The 23,822-nt window shown below is 49.0% G+C and overlaps 1 protein-coding gene across 5 annotated transcripts in view; it reads left to right on the top strand.

The window, feature by feature from the left end:
- The window catches only part of stxbp5l (syntaxin binding protein 5L), an 879,402-nt gene that overhangs the window by 394,009 nt on the left and 461,571 nt on the right, over positions 1-23,822 (top strand). For all 5 annotated transcript variants that reach the window (XM_072513712.1, XM_072513711.1, XM_072513708.1 and 2 more), the window contains exon 8: positions 3,306-3,429. In XM_072513712.1, coding sequence (XP_072369813.1) covers positions 3,306-3,429 — 124 coding nt within the window. The remainder of the gene's footprint in view (positions 1-3,305; positions 3,430-23,822) is intronic.

The following is a 23,822-nucleotide window of genomic DNA, read 5'->3' as shown; positions in this document are numbered from 1 at the left end:
AATGGCGATTCTCCGGCTCCCCCGCTATTCACAGGCCCGGATAGGCCAAAACGGCGAGTTCCCCCCGGCGATGGCGTGCCGCTGAGAAACATGAGGCTGGGGTGGTGGAGAATGCACCCCCAATGTGTTTTTCATCATGGGGAGATGAGGTCATTCACTGCTGCGTGGAGCTCAGAAAGGGAAAGAGGCACTGAGTTTGGAGAAGCCTAAAGAGAGAGGATCTGAGTTTTGATCTGCCTGACTCTGAGTCCACAATTCTTTCCAAATAGAATAGTTTTTTAAAAAAAGTAATAATATTTCAAAGCAGAGCGGTCTTGTCTGAAGACAAGGAAGAGACTCAAACAACCTAGTTGAAGCAGCTATTTGAAGACATTCAGCCAGAGTCTGAAGGGGTTCCAACCGAAGACAAATCTTTTTTTAAATGCAAGTATTGTGCAATGTCCTGCTAATTTTAAAGTGGATTAAGAGCTGTACGTTTCTTTTCTTGTTGTTGAACGAGAAATTGCATTGTTGAGTTAAGCGGTAATTGTAAGTTCTTTTTGATTGTGAAGTTAAAAGTTTAATATTGTATTCAGATTAAAGTTTTGTTTAGAAAAACAAAGCCCTACTTTTTTCCATGCAATCACTCCTGGAGGGAAACATTCCTTACGCAAGTCTTAAACTAAACTAAAATATTGGGGTTTCAGTCCACTATGCTAGCCACTGTTGGGATCTGGTCTGGGATTGTAATAACATTAGGGGCTCATCCAGGCTAGGATCGGGATTTCAAGTATAATTCCTTATTTGGCTTGGGGTTATTGAATTTAAAGACAGTGAGTGTGTGTGGAACAATTGCATTCTTTCAGGTTTTGAAATTTAAATAGGGAGTGACTGGAGAGGGATCTTTCAGTTACAGATGTTTTCCTGAGTACAGAAGCGATTACTCAGGATGGTTTACAAAAGTAAATTTTTTGGGTTTTGCGGAAAAGCTGCAGTTAACCTTATCAAAAGGGATGAGGAAGGTAGACATAATACAAGCCATAGCTCTATATTCAAATTTACCAGAGACATAGTCTGAATCATTAGAATTAGCTAGAATTTAATTACAAATGAAACAATTAGAAATGCATTAAAAATATAAACAGAAGAAATTGGAAATGAAGGAAAAGGAGAGAGTGGCAATGGCAGAAGCAAAATAAAAAGAGAGGGCTTTTCAAAAGGAAATGGAAAGGAGGACGATTGAGGTAGAAATTGAAAGAATAAATTCTTCCTAGTCAAATGCATAGTAGGGATATGTTTAAATATATTCAAGTACTGCCAAGATTTGATGATAAAAGATGTGAAAGCTATTTTCAATTCATTTGAGAAAGTGGCTAAACAATTGAATTGGCCAAAGACCATATGGGTAGTGTTGGTTTAAACAAAGTTGGGAGGTAGAGCTTGTGAAGTGTTTGCCCCCCTATCAGAGGAGGTATCTAAAGATTATGATGAGGTGAGGAAAACCATATTAGGTGCATATGAACTAGTGACATAAGCCTACAGACAAAAATTTAGAAAGCTAAGGAAAGGACCAGGTCAGACATATATAGCTTTTGAAGAATTAAACAAAATAATTTTGGTAGGTGGCTAAGAGCATTAAAAATAGACCAAACATATGGCACTCTTGGAGAAACAATTATTTTGGAGGAATTTAAAGCTGTGTTTCCCGCAGTAAAGAGAACTCATGTGGAACAGCAAAGAGTTAAAACTGCTGGACAGGCCACAGAAATGACTGGTGATTTTGAATTGGTTCATGAAGCAAAGTTTGGTTTTCAACATCAATTTCAATCTGTGAAGGATAGAAACTGGGGAAATGAGAAAATCACAGATGGTCAACGCAAAGGAGGTTTAGTTGGTGCCTCAGAATGAGAAGGAAACCTATGATAATGCGTGGGTTTCCTCCGGGTGCTCCGGTTTCCTCCCACAGTCCAAAGACGTTAGGTGGATTGCCATGCTAAATTGTCCTTAGTGTCCAAAAAGGTTAGGAGGGGTGACTGGGTTACGGGGATAGGGTGGAAGTGAGGGCTTAAGTGGGTTGGTGCAGACTCGATGAGCCGAATGGCCTCCTTCTGCACTGTATGTTCTATAGTGGTAGAATGATAAGAAAACTTAAGTATTTTCATTGTAATAAAGTTGGACATGTGAAGTCACATAGTGGCTTAAGAAAAGTACTGGGAAGACAGGCTCGGTAAAACAAGATAAGTCAGTGGGGTTTATTAAAGTGGGAGGAAAATCTATTGTCCCAGTGGCAGAGGTATAATAAGCAGGAGTCTGACAGAAACATAAGTATTAGCAGGTTGTGCCTGAAAGGGTCTCTCTCTACATTTCTGATACAAAATATTTACACAACTGCAGGTATCCCTATGTTTGCTAACTTTATTTACCAGTGGCTTTTGACCTGTAATGCGCTTTGCTTAATTGGAGATAGAGATGGTATAAGTTCGTAGTTAAGGGTTTCCTTTTATTTTAATAATTGTTTAACTGTTAATTTGAAAGCTATTTTCTGTGATGTTAACATGGTTACTCTTGTGATAATAATACAAATACAATCTTTTGAATACAAAAGATCCCTATTTGTCAGTAGAATCACTTCTGGGCGAGGAATCCTTTCCTCGCAGTTTTGCAAATTGAAAAATTGTTGGGATCTCATCCAGTTTCCTAATATAAATTGGGGTCTGGTCCAGGTACCGTAACAGCAGCAAATTCAGGGTCAGGACCTGGAAATGGTCAATTTGAACATAAGAAAGTGGAGTAGAAATAGGCGATTTGTCAAATGAAACCTGCTCTGCCATTTAGTAAATCCATGGCTCACCTGATTGTGGCCTTAACTCCACTTTTCGGCCGACCTTCCGAACCCTTAACTCCCTGATAGGACAAAAACCTTTCTTACTCAGTTTTTGTTGACTCAGACTCCACTGTTTTATGGGTAGAGAAAACCAATGACAGCATATTGCTTAGAACATAGAACATAGAACATAACAGCGCAGTACAGGCCCTTCGGCCCTCGATGTTGCACCGACCTGTGAAACCACTCTAAATCTATGGACAATATAATTTCATATAGCTTAATGGAATTGATTGTTTAGCACAATCAATCTGTATGGGTGTCAAATGTATTCTAATGTGCATAAGTAGATAACATTTAATTTGACCATTATATATTGAATGTAAAGTGTAAGGGAATTATCGATCTGTAACATCAATATCAAATTGCTTGAAGGACACCAATTAAGCATAATCTATTGCTCACAACAATATAATGTACTCACCGTAACTTCTTCTTATAGGCAATCCATTCTGTCAGCTGGCATCATGAAGGGAGACAGTTCATGTGCAGCCATTCAGATGGTAGTTTAACCCTATGGAACTTGAAAAATCCAAGCAAACCTTTTCAGATCATAGTACCACATGGTAAGCACTTCTGAAAGCTAATAGGTAAGTGTAGGTGTATATTATCTTAACTTGCATTATGGCTTTAAAAATTGAACATAGAATATTGCCTTTAAAAAATTGAACATAGAATATTTATATATTTTCTGATATTTCTGGATGATGCTCAAAAAATTCCTTCCGACGGCCTATGAACTTGTTCAGTCCAGCCGATTGGCTTGAACCAGGCATGGAGAACGATCCCTGTACCAGAACCAATTGGCCTGAGGCACACCCATTATCTCATTTAATGGGTGTCAGGTCAGTGGTGAAGAAGATTTCAATTTTGTGTCATTAAGTCATTAATAGTGGTGCTCTGGTAGGTCTTGGGAGAGCGGGTATATGATCAGGAGTGAGGAGGAGAGACCTGAAGAAGTGGGGAAATGATGGGAGGAAGTGACCAGGAAAAAGGAGGAAAGAAGTGATCAGGAAAGATGGAGGAGATCAGGAGAATGAGGGAGGGGACAGGAAAAGGGGAGCAGGAGACATTAGAGGCTGACAACAATATTCAACAGTGCAGTACACTTCTATTGGCTCCATGTGCAGGTAATTTAACATTTTTGTTGGTGGCCTTCAGGAAACCATTGCTACAGGTTCGGACATCACATTTCCTGAACACTGTCACCCAATGCTAGTTAGCAGTGTTCAGGACAGTTCAGTTTTGTAATGGTGTGTTTTGTCCCAATATTTACATATATACATAGGGTCTAACTCTTTTTTCAGGCTCAGATTCTGGATGTCTCTTTTGTTTTCTTGAAGGAGCATGTGCGACACAAGCACCATATTGGAACTTAGTGTGACAGTCCTTCCCCACAGCTGGGGAGAGGGACAAACACAAAGAAACAATTTAAGTAAGTTGGTTGTGAAAATTCAGGAAAACAGCCCAATCCTAACCTTACAGTTAAGGCATAAACTTAAAAATTACAGTTTAGCCCCCGAGGGCCATGGTGATGAGGCTACATTGATTCCTCGACAAGGAGCATATCATGAAGTGGGCCAGGCAGATGAAACGGTACCTGTGGGAAGAATCAGAGATCCGGGTGTACCAAGACTGGGGACCAGAACTCGCAAAGAGGAGAGCAAGTTTCAACAAAGTTAAGGCGGCCCTGTTTGAGAAAGACATTAAATTCCGACTGCTATACCCGGCGCTCTTTGAGTTACCTACGAGAACCGGGAGCTGTACTTCAATTCTCCGGAAGAGGTGGTTACTTTCATGGAAGACAATAATCTGGCTTAAGGACTCTTAAATTAAGGACTCTTAAATTCTAACTGTGGTGAGCTGAGTTTGAGGGATGGGATGGAGTTGCGGGGAGGAGCTTCTATTGTGTTTGACTCGCTTTGAAAGTGATGGGACTGATAAGAATCGGTCAGAAGGGGGGTAGAACCTGGCAATCTGGTGTAACAACTTTTAAACTCAAACTGTGGGGGTCTGAGTTTGGGGGAGGAGACAGGATGGCGGGGAGGTGAGAAAATGGTTCTATGTTTTGCTATGCCTTGTTTAAAATTTCAGTCTTTTAATTCTGTGAGTTAAGTTGCGATGTTCGAGAAGAAAAGGGTTTTGGTGTTTTAATATTTTTTTTTCTTTCCTCTTCTTGTGTAATTTGATTTTGATTTACTGCTTTATGTATGATATCACAGAGGGAAGAACTTTTAAGATGCGATGGGGTGTTTTCGTTTCTGCAAGAATGATGGTTGATTCTTGCATGCATAATTTCACTTAAACTGCTTGAAGCTTCTTCCTTTGTGTTGGATTCTGTTTGAAGGTGATAGGACTGATAAGAATTGGTTAAATGGGAGGGTTATTCCTCTTTGCCTGCGCGTTGGGGGAGTGTATGTTTGCTTTTTGGGATTGTTGTTACTGTGTTGAGTGCTTGTTTTATTGCTAGGTGTGATAGAATCTGGCCGTCAGCAGGCTTTTTGACGCCAGAGGGTGGGAGATGCTAAGCTAGCTGGATAGCTGGTTCACGGGAGCAAAGTGGGGGGAGAGCTGAGGAAAGACGAAGTGGGGGGGGGGGCGGGAGGGCTGGTACTGCTGATGGGTAAGGGACAGTTAGGAGACTGGAGATGGAAATCAGATGGCAGTCGCCGCCGAGGGGCGGATCAAGCGAGGTGTGGAACACGGGGTAGGAGCTGGCCTCGGAAGATCATGGTGGACCGACAGGGGAGGGGGGGCAAAGACCCCCCCCCCCCCCTGACCAGACAGTTTACATGGCATGTTCGTGGACTGAACGGGCTGGTTAAGAGAGCTTATGTGTTTGCACACCTGAGATAGTTAAAAGCGGACGTGGTTATGTTACAGGAAATGCACTTGAAGCTGGGGGACCAAATTAGATTAAAGAAGGGATGGGTCGGGCAAGTGTTTCACTCAGGACTGGACTTTAAAACCAGGGGGGTGGCTATTCTGATTAATAAAAGGGTGACATTCGAGGTGAGGAGGATAGAGGTAGACCCGGGAGGCAGATTTACTATGGTTAGTGGGAAGCTAGAGGGAATGGCAGTGGTGCTGGTGAATATATATGCCCCAAACTGGGATGATGGCGCGTTTATCAGGAAGGTGCTGGGGAAGATCCCAGACCTTGACTGACACCGGCTGATCATGGAGGGTAACTTTAATACGGTCCTGGACCCGAGGCTGGACCGGTCGAGTGCTAGATCGGGGAAGCTATCAGCAATGGCAAAGGAACTGCGGGGGTTCATGGAGTGCATGGGAGGGGTGGATCCATGGAGATTTGAGAGACCAAGGAGCAAGGAATATTCATTCTACTCCCATGTACATAAGGCGTATTCCAGGATAGATTCATTTGTGCTAGATAAAACACTGCTAGCAGGGGTTGAGGACACTGAGTATTCAGCAATTGGGGTCTCAGATCATGCACCACACTGGATAGACCTACGAGCAAACACGGGAAAGTCCCAGGGCCCACAGTGGAGACTAGATACAGGGCTGTTAGCGGATGAGGAGATCAGTGAGCGAGTGAGAGACGCCATTCGGGGGTACAAAAAGATCAATGACATGGGAGAGACTGCAGCTGGGGTGGTTTGGGAGGCACTGAAAGCGGTTATTAGAGGGGAATGTAATTCGATTCGAGCCCACAGGGATAAAACTGAGCGGTCGGAGCTGGACAGGTTGGTAGGAGAAATCTTACAGGTGGACAGGAGATACTCGGAGTCTCCAAATGAGGAACTCCTGAAGGAACGTCAGAGACTTCAAATGGAGTTTGGGCTCCTTTCCACAGGAAAGGCGGAGGGTCAGCTGAGGAGGGTAAAAGGGGCAATATATGAACATGGGGAGAAAGCGAGCAGGATGCTGGCGCATCAGCTGAGGAAACAAGAGGCGGCGAGAGAAATAGGGAAAATAAAGGACTTGAAGGGGAATACGGTGACGAACCTGGGGACGGTGAATGAAGCGTTCCGGGAATTTTATAGCGAGTTATACGAGTCGGAACCCCCGGATGGGGAGGAGGGCATGAATCAATTCCTGGGGAAGCTAGAGTTCCCGAAGGTAAATGAGGAGCTGATGGAGGCCATGGGGGGCCCAATTAGGTTTGGGGAGGTGATAGATGGACTGGGGGCAATGCAGTCGGGCAAAACCCCGGTACCCGATGGGTTCCCAGTGGAATTTTCTCAGAAGTTCTCTGGGTTACTGGGGCTGCTCCTCATTAAGGCTTTCAACGAGTCCAAGGAGCTGGGAGTACTCCCCCCAACGTTATCACAGTCATCAATTTCTCTCATCCTGAAGCCTGACAAGTATCCGAAGAGCTGTGGATCGTACAGGCCAATCTCCCTCTTGAATGTTGATGCCAAATTATTGGCAAAGATCCTGGCCACTCGAATAGAGGATTGTATCCCGGAGATAATTGGGGAGGATCAAATGGGATTTGTAAAGGGCAGGCACCTGACATCCAACATTAGACGGCTTCTGAATGTAATTATTTGTTTTAATTTAAAAAAAATAAATTTAGTGTACCCAATTCATTTTTTCCAATTAAGGGGCAATTTAGCATGGCCAATCCACCTACCCTGCACACCTTTTGGGTTGTGGGGGCGAAACCCACGCAAACACGGGAAGAATGTGCAAACTCCACATGGACAGTGACCCAGAGCTGGGATCGAACCTGGGACCTCGGCACAGTGAGGCTGCAGGGCTAACCCACTGTGCCACCATGCTGCCCTTCTTAATGTAATTATGATGCCGGGGAGGGGCGTGAGGCTGAGGTGGTAGTTGCCATGGATGCGGAGAAGGCTTTCGAACGATTGGAGTGGAAGTATCTATGGGATATTTTAGGCAGGTTTGGGTTTGCGCAGGGATTTGTGGAGTGGGTCCGGCTACTGTACCAGGCCCCGGTGGCAAATGTAACAACTAACCATGTTCGTTTGGTCTTTGTCGGGGGACAAGGGAGGGATGCCCGCTCTCCCCATTACTGTTTGCCATGGCCATAGAACCCTTAACAATGGCTCTGAGAGCAGCGAATACCTGGAGGGGAATAGTGAGAGGGGGGGGTTTGGAACACAGGGTCTCTCTCTATGCGGACAATTTGCTGCTTTATATCACGGACCCGGTGGGGGGGGATGACCGAAATGATGGAGGAATTAGGAGAATTTGGGCGATTTTCAGGCTATAACTTAAACATGGGAAAAAGCAAGATGTTTGTGATTCAGGCACGGGGGCAGGAAAGGAGGCTGAAGGGGCTACCTTTTAAAGTGGTTGGGAGGAGTTTTAGGTATCTGGGGATTCAAGTGACCAAGCATTGGGGGCAGCTTCACAAGTTAAATTTGGGCAAAGCAATGGATGAAATGAGAAGGGATATTTGTAGATGGGACATGCTCCCACTGACGCTGGAGGGGAGGGTTCAGACGGTGGAGATGACTGTCCTTCCGAGACTGCTTTTCTTTTTTCATTGTCTCTCGATTTTTGTCCCAAAGGCTTTTTTCAGAAGTAATAATGTGGCGATATCGAGGTTTATATGGGCGGGTAAAACACCGAGAGTAAAGGGGACACACCTGGAACGGGCCCGCGGAGAAGGGGGATTGGCTCTCCCGAGCTCTCTTAACTATTACGGGGCTGCCAACATAGCGATGGCCAGGAAGTGGGTAGTGGGGGAGGGGTCGGTCTGGGAGCGGATGGAGGCAGCGCCCTGCAATGGTATGAGTCTGGAGGTTTTACTGAAGGTGCCTCTGCTGTTCTCGCCAGCTCAGTACTCCAGAAGTCCTGTGGTGGTGGCAGACCCGAGGGTGTGGGAGCAATGGAGGCAGCATATGAGACTGGTGGGGACGTCAGTGTGGTCACCGATCTGTGACAATCACTGGTTTGTCACGGGGGGGCTGGATGGGGGCTTTAAGGTATAGCAGTGGGCAGGGATTGAGCGGTTTGGGGATCTATTCATCCAGGAGGGCTTCCCGACCTTGGAGACATTAGAGGAGGAGTTTGACTTGCCGGGAGGGAACAGGTTTCGGTATCTTCAAGTGCGGGACTTTGTACGGAGACAGGTCCCAAGCTTTCCTCGCCTCCCCCTGAGGGGACTACAGGATAAAGTGCTGTCAAAAACAGGGGTTGGAGGTGGGAAGGTTTCGGACATATGCAGGGAATTGTTAGAGTGGGAAGGGGGCCCTATCAGAGAGGTGAAGAGGAAGTGGGAAGAGGAGTTGGGAGGGGAGCTGGAAACTGAACTGTGGGAAAAAGCCTTGAAAAGGGTAAATGCATCCTCGTCCTGTGCTAGACTCAGCTTGATTCAGTTCAAGGTAGTCCACAGGGCCCACATAACGGTAGCCCGGATGAGTAGGTTCGTCTAGGAGGTGGAAGACAAATGTGGGCAGTGTGGGGGTAGCCCGGCCAACCATGTTCATATGTTTTGGGCATGTCCGAAACGGAGGGAATTCTGGCAGGGATTTGCTGATGTTATGTCGGAAGTCCTGGAAGGTAGGGTAACTCCGAAACCAGAATTAGCAATATTTGGGGTGTCGGAAGATCCGGGGGCAAAGTGGGGGAGGAAGGTCGATATTCTGGCCTTCTCCTCCCTGGTGGCCCGGAGACGGATCTTGCTGAGATGGAGGGACTCGAAGCCCCCAAAATCAGGAGTGTGGGTCAGCGATATGGTAGAGTTTCTCAGTCTGGAGAAAATCAAGTTTGCTTTAAGAGGATCAATACAGGGATTCGCCCGGAGTTGGCAGCCATTCATCGATTTCTTTAACAAAAACTGAACGTCAGCAGTAAGGGGGGAAAGGGAAAAAGTGGGGGTGTGGGAGGAAAATAGGAGACATGGTAATGTCAAATAAGGACAGGGAATTTAGTATACGGGTAATTGGGGATAGGGTGGGAAAAGTGGGGTACGTGGTTTATTGTGAGTTATTTTAGGGGGCACTTTGTGCGTCGACCCGCACAGTTGCTTTCGAAATGTCAATATATTAAATTGTGAAAATTACAAATGCTTCAGTAAAATATTTTTTAAAAAAATAGTTGCAGCACAACTGTCATTCCCACCCTCCACCATCGCAGATGCACACATCTCGGCGGGAAATGTTAGTGGACAGGCTTTGGGGGCACAATCTGGTGAGCACCACACTACTGATGATGCACATGAGTTGGAGGCAGGAACACCCAGACGAGACAGCAGTCGGAGGGCTGCTGGATCCCAGGTCCCAGCAAAGTTCCAGCCTGATGCCTGTGGTACAGAGTTACCCAGAGCTGATGGAGACGATAGGGAGCGGCCGGGTCATTCAGAGGAGATGTCAGCATCACTCCAGTAGATCCATAACCGATTGGAGGAGTCCCAGAGGCTACGGGCTCTATTTGGCAACTGGGAGACAAATCTGCAAAGCAAATGGGCACATGTTTTCATTTGTATGTCCATGTAGCTTTTCAGTTTTTTTCCATTTCAAGAACTACACTGGCATTTCACCAGCATTTCACCACTTACTATGGACAGTGGTTGCAGTCTGGTACCTGATCTAAGGCATTGGTCTCAATTTTCATCTTGTATGTGTAGAGAACATAAAAGTGCTAGCTTCAATTGCTTTATTATTCATCAACTGGAGAGAAAGATACAGGTTTAGCTAATTCAAGAAACATTCTGCACTTCAGCTGGATTTACATAACCGATTTCTACCAAGAAAATCATCTCAGCTCTCTGATCTACTCTGAAAAAAAGGTAATAGGGGGAACCTCCTCGGGGATTGTTGTAATAGGGGGATCGTTGAGGAAGGACCCCTGTAATAGGAGGACCCCCCAGGGACCTTGTAATAGGGGGAACCTCTGAGGTACCCCTCTAATAGGTGGACCACCCACAGGGAACCCCAACCTAAAATTACAGTTTGGCACCCACAGGGAACCCCAACCTAAAAAAGAAATTACAGTTTGGCTATTTAGTAACCATATCAGGAAACTTCTTTTTTGCCCAAAGGACATTATAAATTTGGTGACCTCTTTTCATACCCCACTTCTATACAGGCTGTGGATGCTGGGACAATTGGAGCTTTCAAGACTGAGAGAGACTGATTTTTGTTAGGTAATAATAATAATCTTTATTAGTGTCACAAGTAAGCTTACATTAACACTGCCATGAGGTGAAAATCCGCTAGTCGCCACACTCCGGCGCCTGTTCGGGTACACTGAGGGAGAATTCAGAATGCCCAATTCATCTAACAAGCACATTTTTTGGGTCTTGTGGGAGGCAACCAAGCACCCAGAGGAAACCAACACAGACACGGGGAGAACGTGCAGACTCTGCACAGACAGTGACCCAAGCAGAAATTTGAACCCGGGTCCCTGACGCTGTGAAGCAGCAGTGCTACCAATGTGCTGCCATGTCGCCCATAAGGGCATTCGGGATAAGAGGCACTGGCAGGAAATTGAAGTTGAGGGGCAGTTTATGTTCAGTATTAAGCTAGTTGCTCCATCACAAACACTGTCTATTATAGGAATGTGTTTCCTCACTTGTTAGACATGTATGCCTATGGAATAGTGCAAAAGAGTGTGCTTCCTTAGCAAGGAACTGAATTTTCACCATTTTGACAGGAAACAGGGGGCGGGATTCTCCGATCCTGATGCTAAGTGTTGACGCCGTCGTAAACGCCGTTGCGTTTCACAACAGTGTCAATATGCCCTCAGGAGCAGCGATTCTGACCCCTAAAGGGGCCAGCACTGCACTGGAAGGACCGACGCCGCTCCAGCTGCCAATGCCGGCGTCAGATGGGCGCTGCGGGTCTGCACATGCGCAGTGGGACCGGCGCCAATGCGCGCATGCGCAGTGGCTTCCTTCGCGCCAGCCCCGACGCAACATGGCGTAGAGCTACAGGGGCCGGCGCCGAGCAAAAGAGGCCCCCAGCCCGAGAGGCCGGCCCGCCGATCGGTAGGCCCCAATCGCGGGCCAGGCCACAGCAGAGGCTCTCTTTCCCCCCCCCCCAGATGCATGGTACCGGCGGGTAAGACCACACATGGACAGCGCCGGCGGGACTCGGATATTTTGCGCGACCGCTCGGCCCAACCCGGGCAGAGAATCGGCGGACTGGCGGCGGGCCGGCTTCGCGCGATCCGCGCCCGTCCTGGCGATTCTCCAGCCCGATCTGGGCTGAGACAATCCTGCCATGGATCTGAATTGTTTACAGCTCAGAAGGAGACCATTCGGCCTATTGTGTCCATGTCTGTCACCAAAGGTCTGACTAATCCCATTTTCCAGCACTTTGCTCACAGCCCTCGAGGTTATAGCAGCGCAAGTGAATATCTAAATACTTTTTTTTTTAAATACATTTTGTTGAGGTATTTTTGGTTTTACAACAACAACAAAATAAACAATGTACATGAATTCATATACATAGTGCAAAAGCCGTCTTCCTCCCTTACAGGTCCCACCTTTATTAACCCCCTACACTAAACTAAGCTACACCCCCCTTCTGCTGACAATTAATTTTCCGCAAAGAAGTGGACGAACGGTTGCCACCTTCGGGTGAACCCTAATATTGACCCTCTCTCAAGCCGAACTTGATTTTCTCCAAACAGAGAAAGCTAGCCATGTCAGATAGACAGGTCTCTGACTTTGGACGCTTTGAGTCCCTCCAAGCTAATAATATCCATCTCCGGGCTACTAGGGAAGCAAAGGCCAGAACGTCCACCTCTTTCTCCTCCTGGATTCCCGCAACATCCGACACCCCGAAAATCGCCACCTCTGGACTCGGTGCCACCCTTGTTTTCAGCACCGTGAACATGACATCTGCAAACTCCTGCCAGAATCCCCTAAGCTTTGGGCATGCCCAGAACATGTGGACATGGTTTGCTGGCCCTCCCGCACACCTTGCACACCTATCATCTACGCCAAAGTACCTGCTCATGTGAGCCCGGTGAACAACCTTAAACTGTATCAGGCTGAGCCTGGCACGTGATGTGGATGCGTTGACTCTACTCAGCACGTCTGCCCAGAGACCATCCTCTATCACTCCGCCCAACTCCTCTTCCCACTTGCGCTTCAGCTCCTCCGTCTGTGTCCCCTCTGACCTCATGAGTTCCCTGTAGATGTCGGAGACCTTCCCTTCTCCCACCCACACTCTGGAAACTAGCCCTGTCCTGTATCCCCCTTGGTGGTAGGAGCGGGAAGGTAGAAACCTGCCTACGTAGGAAGTCCCACACCTGCAGGTATCTAAACTTATTTCCCCTCGCCAATCCAAATTTCTCCTCCAGCTCCCTCAGGCTAGGAAAGCTCCCCTCTATTATAAACTCATCTCCCACCCTCTCAATCCCTGCTCTCTGCCCTCTCCGAAACCTCCCATCCATCCTTCCCGGGGCAAACCGGTGATTATTACAGATTGGAGACCAGACCGATACTCCCTCCGCTCCCAGATGTCTCCTCCACTGCCCCCAGACTCTGAGGGCCGCCACCACCACGGACGGGGCTGGTGGAGTACCAAGCCGATGGGAACGGCAGAGGCGCCGTTATCAGCGCCCCCAAGCTGGTTCCCTTGCATGAAGCCGCCTCCATACGCTCCCATGCCCGAAAACCAGCCAAATTCCCCCCAAATCCTCATGATTTCTTCCACCCCCTCTGCTGGGTCCGATACATACAGGAGAAGGTCGTTTGCGTAGAGTGAGACTCTGTATTGCATTGTATTGTGTTGTTACATGCCTGGGCTTGTCCCTGGTGGCTCCGCCTGTGGCTTCTCCCCTCGGGCTCATGTATAAAGGTTCGGGATCAGAGGCCAGGAGGCTTGCTGTTTAGTGTATTAAAGCCTCAGTAACGTTCATCACTCGCCATGTGTTTATTGATGGCATATCAATTTAATACACTAAACTCAAAACTCGCTGGAGGTGGCCTCCCAGAACATGGAGGCCTACACCTCCGACTGCGCGGCACCCTCGTGGGCACCGCCATCATCCGACCTGGGTGCGACGAAAGCCTGTGCCGTGAGGCGGCCCGCCAACGCGGAACCCCGAGGTGCTACTTTTGCGGCCAGGGTAATCACCCCAGACAACGCTACCCTGCATGGAAAGCGACTTGCAACGGGTGAGGGAGGAAGGGCCATTTTGCAAAAGTCTGCCAGGCCTGATCTCCCCCTAAAACTTCTAGGTCCAGCAGCACTGCCTGCTGCCTGTCGGGGCCGGCCCCAGCTGCCGCGCCACCCACCATGTACGACCCGTGGGCGCCGCCATCTTCAATTTCGGCCGCCACGTGCGACCCATGGGGGCCGCCATCATTAACTCAATTGTGTTCTCCACCCGCCACGGGGGCCGCCATCTTGGACGCCATCGCCGATGCCTCCCGCCACGCGCGACTCATGGGTCCGCCATCTTGGGATCACTCCGCAGCCTCCTGGGAGCCCGGCTCACCCGACCGTACGCTGGCCGCCGCTACCTCCGACCGGCCTATCAACCGCCTTCCAAAGCTCGCCTCCATCACGCTCGACCAGTCCCGGCCTCATCACCTCACGAAGTCTACGATGACCGTCCGGATCAACGGGCACGAGACGGCCTGTCTTTTCGACTCCGGGAGCACATAAAACTTCATACACCCAGATACGGTAAGGCGCTGCTCCCTACCAATTTTACCTGCGACCCAGAAAATCTCCCTGGCTTCCGGATCCCATGCAGTAGAAATCCGGGGGTACTGTGTCGCGACCCTTACTGTACATGGCGTAGAGTACGCTAACTTCAAGCTCTACGTCCTTCGAAATCAAATCGAATCAAACCTGGGATCCTGGAGCTGCGAAGCAACTGCACTATCCACAATTCCAACATGCTGCCCTTAAGAACAAATTAATCTACACTATATCATACTACCGTAATCCATGTACCTATCCAATAGCTGCTTGAAGGTCCCTAATGTTTCCGACTCAACTACTTCCACAGGCAGTGCATTCCATGCCCCCACTACTCTCTGGGTAAAGAACCTATCTCTGACATCCCCCCTATATCTTCCACCATTCACCTTAAATTTATGTCCCCTTGTAATGGTTTGTTCCACCCGGGGAAAAAGTCTCTGACTGTCTACTCTACCTATTCCCCTGATCATCTTATAAACCTCTATCAAGTCGCCCCTCATCCTTCTCCGTTCTAATGAGAAAAGGCCTAGCACCCTCAACCTTTCCTCATAAGACCTACTCTCCATTCCAGGCAACATCCTGGTAAATCTCCTTTGCACCTTTTCCAAAGCTTCCACATCTTCCGTAAAATGTGGCGACCAGAACTGTACACAGTACTCCAAATGTGGCCGTACCAAGGTTTTGTACAGTTGCATCATCACCTCACGGCTCTTAAATTCAATCCCTCTGTTAATGAACGCCAGCACACCATAGGCCTTCTTCACAGCTCTATCCACTTTGAGTGGCAACTTTCAGAGATGTATGAACATAGACCCCAAGATTTCTCTGCTCCAGGTTCGATTCCGGCTTGGGTCGCTGTCTGTGCGGAGTCTGCACGTCCTCCCCGTGTGTGCATGGGTTTCCTCCGGGTGCTCCGGTTTCCTCCCACGGTCCGGGGATGTGCAGGTTGGGTGGATTGGCCATGATGAATTGCTCTTAGTGTCCATAAATTGCCCTTAGTGTCCAAAATTGCCCTTAGTGTTGGGTGGGGTTACTGGTTTGTGGGGATAGGGTGGAGGTGTTGACCTTGGGTAGGGTGCTCTTTCCAAGAGCCGGTGCAAACACGATGGGCCGAGTGGTCTCCTTCTGCACTGTAAATTCTGTGATAATCTATGATTAATCTAGGACAAAGGTTTGGCTCAACATCGTGGGCCGAAGGACCTGTTGTGTGCTGTATTTTTCTATGTTCTATGTCCTTCCCCTTCTCTGCGCTGCCCTATCACTGGGGCTCGACTTCCAGTGCCACCTCCAAATCCTTACAATAAAGTTCAGTGGACCCCTGCACAGTCTGTAGCCTCGCGACCTTAATGTCGCCCCACCCTAGCTCTTCGCAAATCTCACCTCGGACTGTAAGGCCGTTACTACTAGGAGCAGACGATACAGTGCCCGGGACAAGACCTTTATCAGGTCGGAGGTCCAGCGACTTCTGCGAGAGGGGATCATTGAGGCTAGTTACCAGATCCTGGAGAGCCCAAGTGGTGGTCGTCAAGACTGGGGAGAAGCACCGGATGGTCATCGATTACAGTCAGACCATCAACCGGTACACGCAGCTCGATGCGTACCCCCTACCCCGCATTTCTGACATGGTCAACCAGATTGCGCAGTATCGAGTCTTCTCCACATTTGGCTTGAAGTCCGCGTACCACCAGCTCCCTATCCGCCCGGAGGACTGCCAATAAACTGCCTTTGAGGCAGATGGCCGCCTCTACCACTTCCTCAGGGTCCCCTTCGGCGTCACCAATGGGGTCTCGGTCTTCCAAAGAGAAATGGACCGAATGGTTGACCAGTACGGGCTGCGGGCCACGTTCCCGTACTTAGACAATGTCACCATCTGTGGTCATGACCAGCAGGACCATGACGAAAACCTCCGGCACTTCCCCCACACCGCTAAACTCCTGAACCTCACCTATAATAAGGAAAAATGCTTTTTCCGCACAACCCGCCTAGCCATCCTCGGCTAAGTCGTGGAACACGGAGTCCTAGTGCCCGACCCCGACCGCATGCGCCCCCTCCTGGAACTCCCCCTCCCCCAAGGCCCTGAAGAGATGCCTGGGGTTCTTCTCGTACTATGCCCAGTGGGTCCCCAATTATGCGGACACTGCCCGTCTACTTATCAAATCCACCATTTTTCCCCTGACGGCTGAGGCCCCACTAGCCTTCAATCGCACCAAGGCAGATATTGCCAAAGCCACGATGCACGCTCTGGACGAGTCCATTCCATTCCAGGTGGAGAGCGATGCGTCAGACTTTGCTCTGGCCGCTACCCTCAACCAGGCGGGCAGGCCCGTGGCTTTCTTCTCCCGTACCCTCCATGCCTCCGAAATTTGACACTCCTCCGTCAAAAAGGAAGCCCAAGCCATCATAGAAGCTGTGCGACATTGGAGGCATTACCTGGCCGTCAGGCGATTCACTCTCCTCACTGACCAACGGTCGGTTGCCTTCATGTTCAATAGCACACAGCGGGGCAAAATCAAGAATGATAAGATTCTGAGGTGGAGTATCGAGCTCTCCACCTACAACTACGATATCTTGTATCGACCTGGGAAGCTCAATGAGCCCCCAGATGCCCTATCCCACGGTACATGTGCCAGTGCTCAAGTAGACCGACTCCGGGCCCTCCACAATGACCTCTGTCACCCGAGGGTCACCCATTTGTTTCACTTCATCAAGGCTCGCAACCTGCCTTACTCCATCAGGAGGTCAGGATCGTGACCAAGGACTGCCAGGTCTGTGGGGACTGCAAGTCGCACTTCTATCGGCCAGACAGAGCGCACCTGGTAAAGGCCTCTCGCCCCTTTGAGCGCCTCAGCATCGATTTCAAAGGGCCCCTCCTCTCCACGGATCATAATGTGTACTTCCTCAACATTGTTGACGAGTACTCAAGATTCCCCTTTGCTATCCCATGCCCTGACATGACCTCTGCCACCATCATCAAGGCCCTGCACAGTCTTTATACCTTGTTTGGGTTCCCCACCTACATCCATAGCGATCGGGGTTCCTCTTTCATGAGCGACGAGTTGCGTCAATACCTGCTGAGCAAGGGCATCGCCTCCAGCAGGACGACCAGCTACAACCCCCGGGGAAACGGACATGTGGAGAGGGAGAACGCGACAGTCTGGAAGGCCGTCCTCCTGGCCCTACGGTCTAGAAGTCTCCCGCTGGCAGGAGGTCTTCTCCGATGTGCTCCACTCCATCCGGTCGCTCCTGTGTACAGCCACCAACGAGACTCCTCACGAGCGTATGTTTGCCTTTCCCAGGAAGTCCACCTCCGGGGTCTCGCTCCTGTCCTGGCTGCCAGTCCCAGGGCCCGTCCTCCTTCGGAAGCATGCGAGGAGCCATAAATCAGACCCCCTCGTCGATAAGGTCCTGCTTCTCCATGCCAATCCACAATATGCCTACATGGCACATCTGGACGGGCGACAGGACACAGTCTCCCTTCGGGATTTGGCACCTGCAGATTCCCCAGCGACCATCACCACCACCCCCCACCCTACACCGTCTTCCCCCACCTACCTCAAGATCTGGCACCATCAGGCCCACCGGCGACCATCACCACCACCTCCGCCGATACACCGCCCCCCCCCCCACCATCTCAACAACTGGGTGAAGAAGAGGACAACATGCTCCCGGACGCGCAGGTCTCGACACCGGTGCCCACAGCACAGCCGGGACTGAGGCGATCACGGTGGAAGGTCAATGCCCCTGACAGACATGACCCTTAAGTCCACTTCACCCCCGCTGGACTCTTTTTTTTTTTTTAACAGGGGGTGAATGTGGTAAACCACTGTATTGCGTTGTATTGTGCTGTTACATGCCTGGGCTTGTCCCTGCTGGCTCCACCTGTGGCTTCTCCCCTCGGGCTCATGTATAAAGGTTCGGGATCAGAGGCCAGGAGGCTTGCTGTTTAGTGTATTAAAGCCTCAGTTACGTTCATCACTCATTGTGTGTTTATTGATGGCATATCAGCGTCCACATTCAATAGGGATATCGGCCTGTAGGACCCATACAGCACTGGAGGCCCTTGTCCCGCTTCAGGATCAGCAAAATCGTGGCCTGTGACATCACGGGGGAAGCACCCCACGCTCCCTTGCCTCATTAAATGTCCTCATCAACAGCGGCCCCAATATCCCAGAGAACTTTTTATAAAACTGCACTGGGTACCCGTCCGGCACCGGGGCTTTATCCGGCTGCATGGCCTTCAGACCCTCCACTATATCTTCCAACCCGATCGGGGACCCCAGCCCTTCTACCAGCTCCCCGTCCGCCTTCGGAAAATTCAGCCCCCCCCCTCAGAAAGTGCCTCATCCCCTCCAGCCCAGCTGGGGTTCTGATCCGTACAGCCTACTATAAAACTCCTTAAACGCCTTATTCACCCCTGCTGAGTCCGCAACCAGGCTCCCGTCCCCATCCTTTACTTTCCCTATTTCCCTGGCTGCCTCCCTCTTTCTAAGCTGCCGTGCAAGCATTCTGCTTGCCTTCTCTCCATGCTCATAGATCGCCCCTCTCTCTGTGTTTAACACGCTGAACTCCGACTGTAACCTCCGCCGTTCCCTTAAAAGCCCTGCCACTGGGGTCTCCGCATTCCTCCTGTCGATCTGTAATATCTCCTTTACCAGTCGGTCTGTCTCTGCCCTGTCTGCCTTCTCCCTGTGGGCCCATATCGAGATAAGCTCCCGTCTAACCACTGCCTTCAATGCCTCCCAGACCATCGCTGCTGGAATTTCCCCTGTGTCATTGACTTCCAGGTAGTTCTGAATACATTTCCTCAGCCGCCCGCACACCTCTTTGTCAGCCAAAAGTCCCATGTCTAACCTCCAGTGCAGGCGCTGGTTTCTGTCTTTTCTAACCTGCAGGTCAACCCAGTGCTGGGCATTGTCTGAGATTGTGATCGCCGAGTACCCCATGTCCACCACGCCAGTCAGTAGAGCCCTGCTCAAAATGAAAAAATAAATCTGGGAATACACTTTATGCACGTGAGAGTAGAAGGAGAACACCTTCACCCTCTGCAGCCCAAATCTCCATGGGTCCACCCCCCCCATCTGCTCCATGAACCCTTTTATTTTCTTTGCTATTGCTGGCACCCTGCCCATTGCTGAGCTTGACCAGTCTAAACCAGGGTCAATAACTGTGTTGAAGTCCCCTCCCATGACCAACTTATGCGAATCCAGGTCCGGTATCTTCCCCAGCATCCTCTTTATAAACACCACATCGTCCCAATTTGGCGCATACAGATTTACTAGTACCACCTGCACCCCCTCCAATTTCCCACTGACCATAATGTACCGGCCTCCCACATCCGAAACTATTCTTCCAGCCTCAAACACCACTCGCTTGTTGATCAGGATCGCCCTCGTCTTCGAGTCCAGTCCCGAGTGAAAAACCTGTCTGACCCACCCCTTCCTTAATCTAATCTGGTCAGCTACTCTAAGGTGCGTCTCCTGTAGCATTACCACGTCCGCCTTCAGTCCTCTCAAATACGCAAACAGCGTGCCCTTTTGAGCAGCCCATTTAGCCCTCGTACATTCCAGGTGATCAGCCTAGTTGGGGGGCTCATCGCCCCCCCCTCGCCGATCAGCCTTCCCCTTTCTTGGGCCAGTCTCCAGCCCGCGCCCCACGCCTCCACCGGCCCGCCCCAGGCAGCCTCCGCCTCCAACCTCCTCTCTGTCCCTTAGAAAAAGTCCCTCCCTCGTCAGCAGAACATTTTCCCCCCATCCCCCCCAGTAACAGCATAAAGTAAATTGACCCCTTCGATAAGCCTAACATCTGCTCACCCCCCCACTGCACTTCCGTGAGCTATGTTTTTGAAAACTCACCACTATTCTTAGAAGTCCCCCTATACCAAACAGGCCGACATGCTAAATGGTGATCAGGAATTCTCACTCCCCAACTCTGATACAGGCTTCAGTGTGTGCTATTTAGGTCAAACTATATTTTCAAGTTATCCCCCGGTATAACCCATACCTTCACCGAAGATTTCATCTACTTACCACTTAGTAGCATCGATCCTGGGTCCCGTATTGCTAAGTAAGTAAAGTAGACTAATAACCACTGTTTCAGGTTAAAACTTTTAAGTTATTTTATTATATGTTTTTCTCTTTTTAAAAGATGCAATCACTGTCTTTACAGAAAATTAAAAAGATCTTGCTTCTGGATCCTTCTGGTTGGTTGAAGGGACCTTCAGGCCCAACTTGACAATCAATTTTCTTTTTAAAATCTGGGGCGAAATTCTCCCCCAACGGTGCGATGTCCGCCGACTGGCGCCAAAAACGGCGCCAATCAGACGGGCATCGCGCCGGCCCAAAGGTGCGGAATGCTCCGCATCTTTGGGGGCCGAGCCCCAACATTGAGGGGCTAGGCCGACGCCGGAGGGATTTCCGCCCCGCCAGCTGGCGGAAATGGCATTTGTTGCCCCGCCAGCTGGCGGAAATGGCGTTTGGTGCCCCGCCAGCTGGCGCAGAAATGCGGCGCATGCACGGGACCGTCAGCAGCCGCCGACAGTTTCCCGCCCATGCGCAGTGGGGAGAGTCTCTTCCGCCTCCGCCATGGTGGAGGCCGTGGTGGAGGCGGAAGGGAAAGAGTGCCCCCACGGCACAGGCCCGCCCGCGGATCGGTGGGCCCCGATCGCGGGCCAGGCCACCGTGGGGGCACCCCCCGGGGTCAGATCGCCCCGCGCCCCCCCCAGGACCCCGGAGCCCGCCCACGCCACCTGGTCCCGCCGGTAAATACCAGCTTTGATTTACGCCAGCGGGACATGCAATTTCTGGGCGGGACTTCGGCCCATTCGGGCCGGAGAATTGAGCGGGGGGTCCCGCCAACCGGCGCGGCCCGATTCCCGCCCCCGCCCAATCTCCGGTACCGGAGACTTCGGCGGGGGCGGGATTCACGGCGGCCAACGGCCATTCTCCGACCCGGTGGGGGGGTCGGAGAATGACTCCCCTGGTCTTCTTTTGATGTATTCGCTGATGAGCTCGGTTTCTGTGTCCTATCTTTCCCATGTACCGAGCTGTGAGAGCTATCTCTGAGCTGAATCTGCCTACTCTTTAAATTCTAGTCTTCCCTAGATGTATTAGCTATTTTAGCTCAGCTGCTTTGCCCTGTATCTTTCCCATGACCAGGCTGACTGTCATCTGACTCTGCTTCTCCCCTCTCTCTCTCTCTCTCTCTCTCTCTCTCTCTCTCTCTGAGTTCTGCTTCTGGTTCTGGTTCTGCTATCTTTAGGTACTTTGAACAAAAATTGAGACCCCTCCATGCTGATAAAGTTTCACTTATGCAGGAGTTTTTTGCCTCTGTTACTTTCTTCCACTCTTGTTTCATTGCTTAACTCTCTTGACCGTGTTTCAGAGCAAGAGGATTATTCTAATTGCCATTTTTCGGAATTCTAAGTTCTGTTCCTGGTTGTCCCTTTCAGTTGCAATCTGAAATTAAGGATAAGTACCATTTCTGGGCCCTATCCAAGGCTGACTAAGGCACTATCTTTCCGTTTTAGTTAAGGGTCGATTGGTTATTGGTCTCTAAAGATTCTAGGCGTCCCCTATTTCTCTAGGATTTAACCTCACAATCTGCCTTACCCTAAGGATGATTTATTTTTTGGCCTCTTTTTACCAGTAATGGATGCAAGATTTTTAGTGCTGTCACCAAGATGTCTTGCAGACTTTTTCTCAGGGTCAGCATCTTCTACTCTGCTGATTTTATACACCCAACCTGAGCTTCAGTCCCCTCGATCCACAGAATATCCTTACAAAAGTCAATCACACATGACTTTCCAGACTAAACTCGGCAGGAAAAGTCTGACTCACACACAGACCAGAAACTTCTAATATTCTAGACTTTGTGCCGGTTAGAAACGTCTAATATTCCAACCGTTTCTTGGGAACTAGAAACTTCTAATATTCCAGCCCCCACTCTAGTCCCCATTTTGCTCAAATAGAAACTTCTAATGTTCTCGCCTCGCTTTATCTAGAAACTTCTAATATTCTAGGTCTCCACGCTGGATGTCATGGAGAAAGCAAAACAACCGGCTGGGCGTAATTAACACAGTGTTAACACGATGGGTGCCATGTAGTAAATAAAGCAACTCGCTAGGCGTAATTAACACTGTTTTAATAAAACGTTGGGCGCCATGTTTTTGAAAACTCACCACTATTCTTAGAAGTCCCCCTATACCAAAAAGGGTCGACATTCTAAATGGTGATCAGGGATTCTCACTCCCCAACTCTGATACAGGCTTCAGTGGGTGCTATTCAGGTCAAACTATATTTTCAAGTTATCCCCCGGTATAACCCATACCTTCACTGAAGATTTCATCTACTTACCACTCAGTAGCATCAATCCTGGGTCCCGCATTGCTAAGTAAGTAAAGTAGACTATTAACCACTGTTTCAGGTTAAAACTTTTAAGTTATTTTAATTTTTTTTTCTCTTTTTAAAAGGTGCAATCACTGTCTTTACAGAAAAGTAAAAAGATCTTGCTTTTGGATTCTTCTGGTTGGTTGAAGGGACCTTCAGGCCCAACTTGACAATCAATTTTCTTTTTAAAATCTGGTCTTCTTTAGATGTATTCGCTGATGAGCTCGGTTGCTGTGTCCTATCTTTCCCATGCACCGAGCTGTGAGAGCTATCTCTGAGCTGAATCTGCCTACTCTTTAAATTCTAGTCTTCCCTAGATGTATTAGCTATTTTAGCTCAGCTGCTTTGCCCTGTATCTTTCCCATGACCGGGCTGACTGTCATCTGACTCTGCTTCTCCCCTCTCTCTCTCTCTCTGAGTTCTGCTTCTGGTTCTGGTTCTGCTATCCCCTTTCTTCGGGTTTATATTCTCTTCCTAACAATTAAGTTTTTATGACGTTATTGTAAAGTAACTCTTATTTTCTTTGATTGTATAAAGTATCTTTGATCTAAACCTTCTAATCCAACTAAGTATTCATTTTGACATGACTTCATCTCATAGATCTGATTCCATTGTTTCCTTTGTGATGTTCAAAATGCTTTGACTTCAATAGAGGTGTTACTTTTAATTCCTGTCATTTCTATAGTTTTATTTTCCAATTGTATCCTCAGCTCAATTTTGACTTTGATTTTGGCTTTGAATTATGTTTCTCGTAGACTGATAGTCTCCAGTTTTCTTTACTTTACCAGGTATTAACAAATTTTCACACATTATTCTCACCAAATTCAACTGAACCTCATCCATTCTTTTCCAGATCCTTACTAAGATAGTTACTTTCAATGAAGGTGTGAGCCATTGTTTTTGGCTTCATTCAATGTCTTGTTTGCTGAGCCTGCTTGACCAAGGATATCTGCATTTTACAATCCTTCC

Source organism: Scyliorhinus torazame, chromosome 8 (genome assembly GCF_047496885.1).
Source record: "Scyliorhinus torazame isolate Kashiwa2021f chromosome 8, sScyTor2.1, whole genome shotgun sequence".
NCBI lineage: Eukaryota > Metazoa > Chordata > Chondrichthyes > Carcharhiniformes > Scyliorhinidae > Scyliorhinus > Scyliorhinus torazame.
This window is presented reverse-complemented; position numbering and strand designations above follow the sequence as displayed.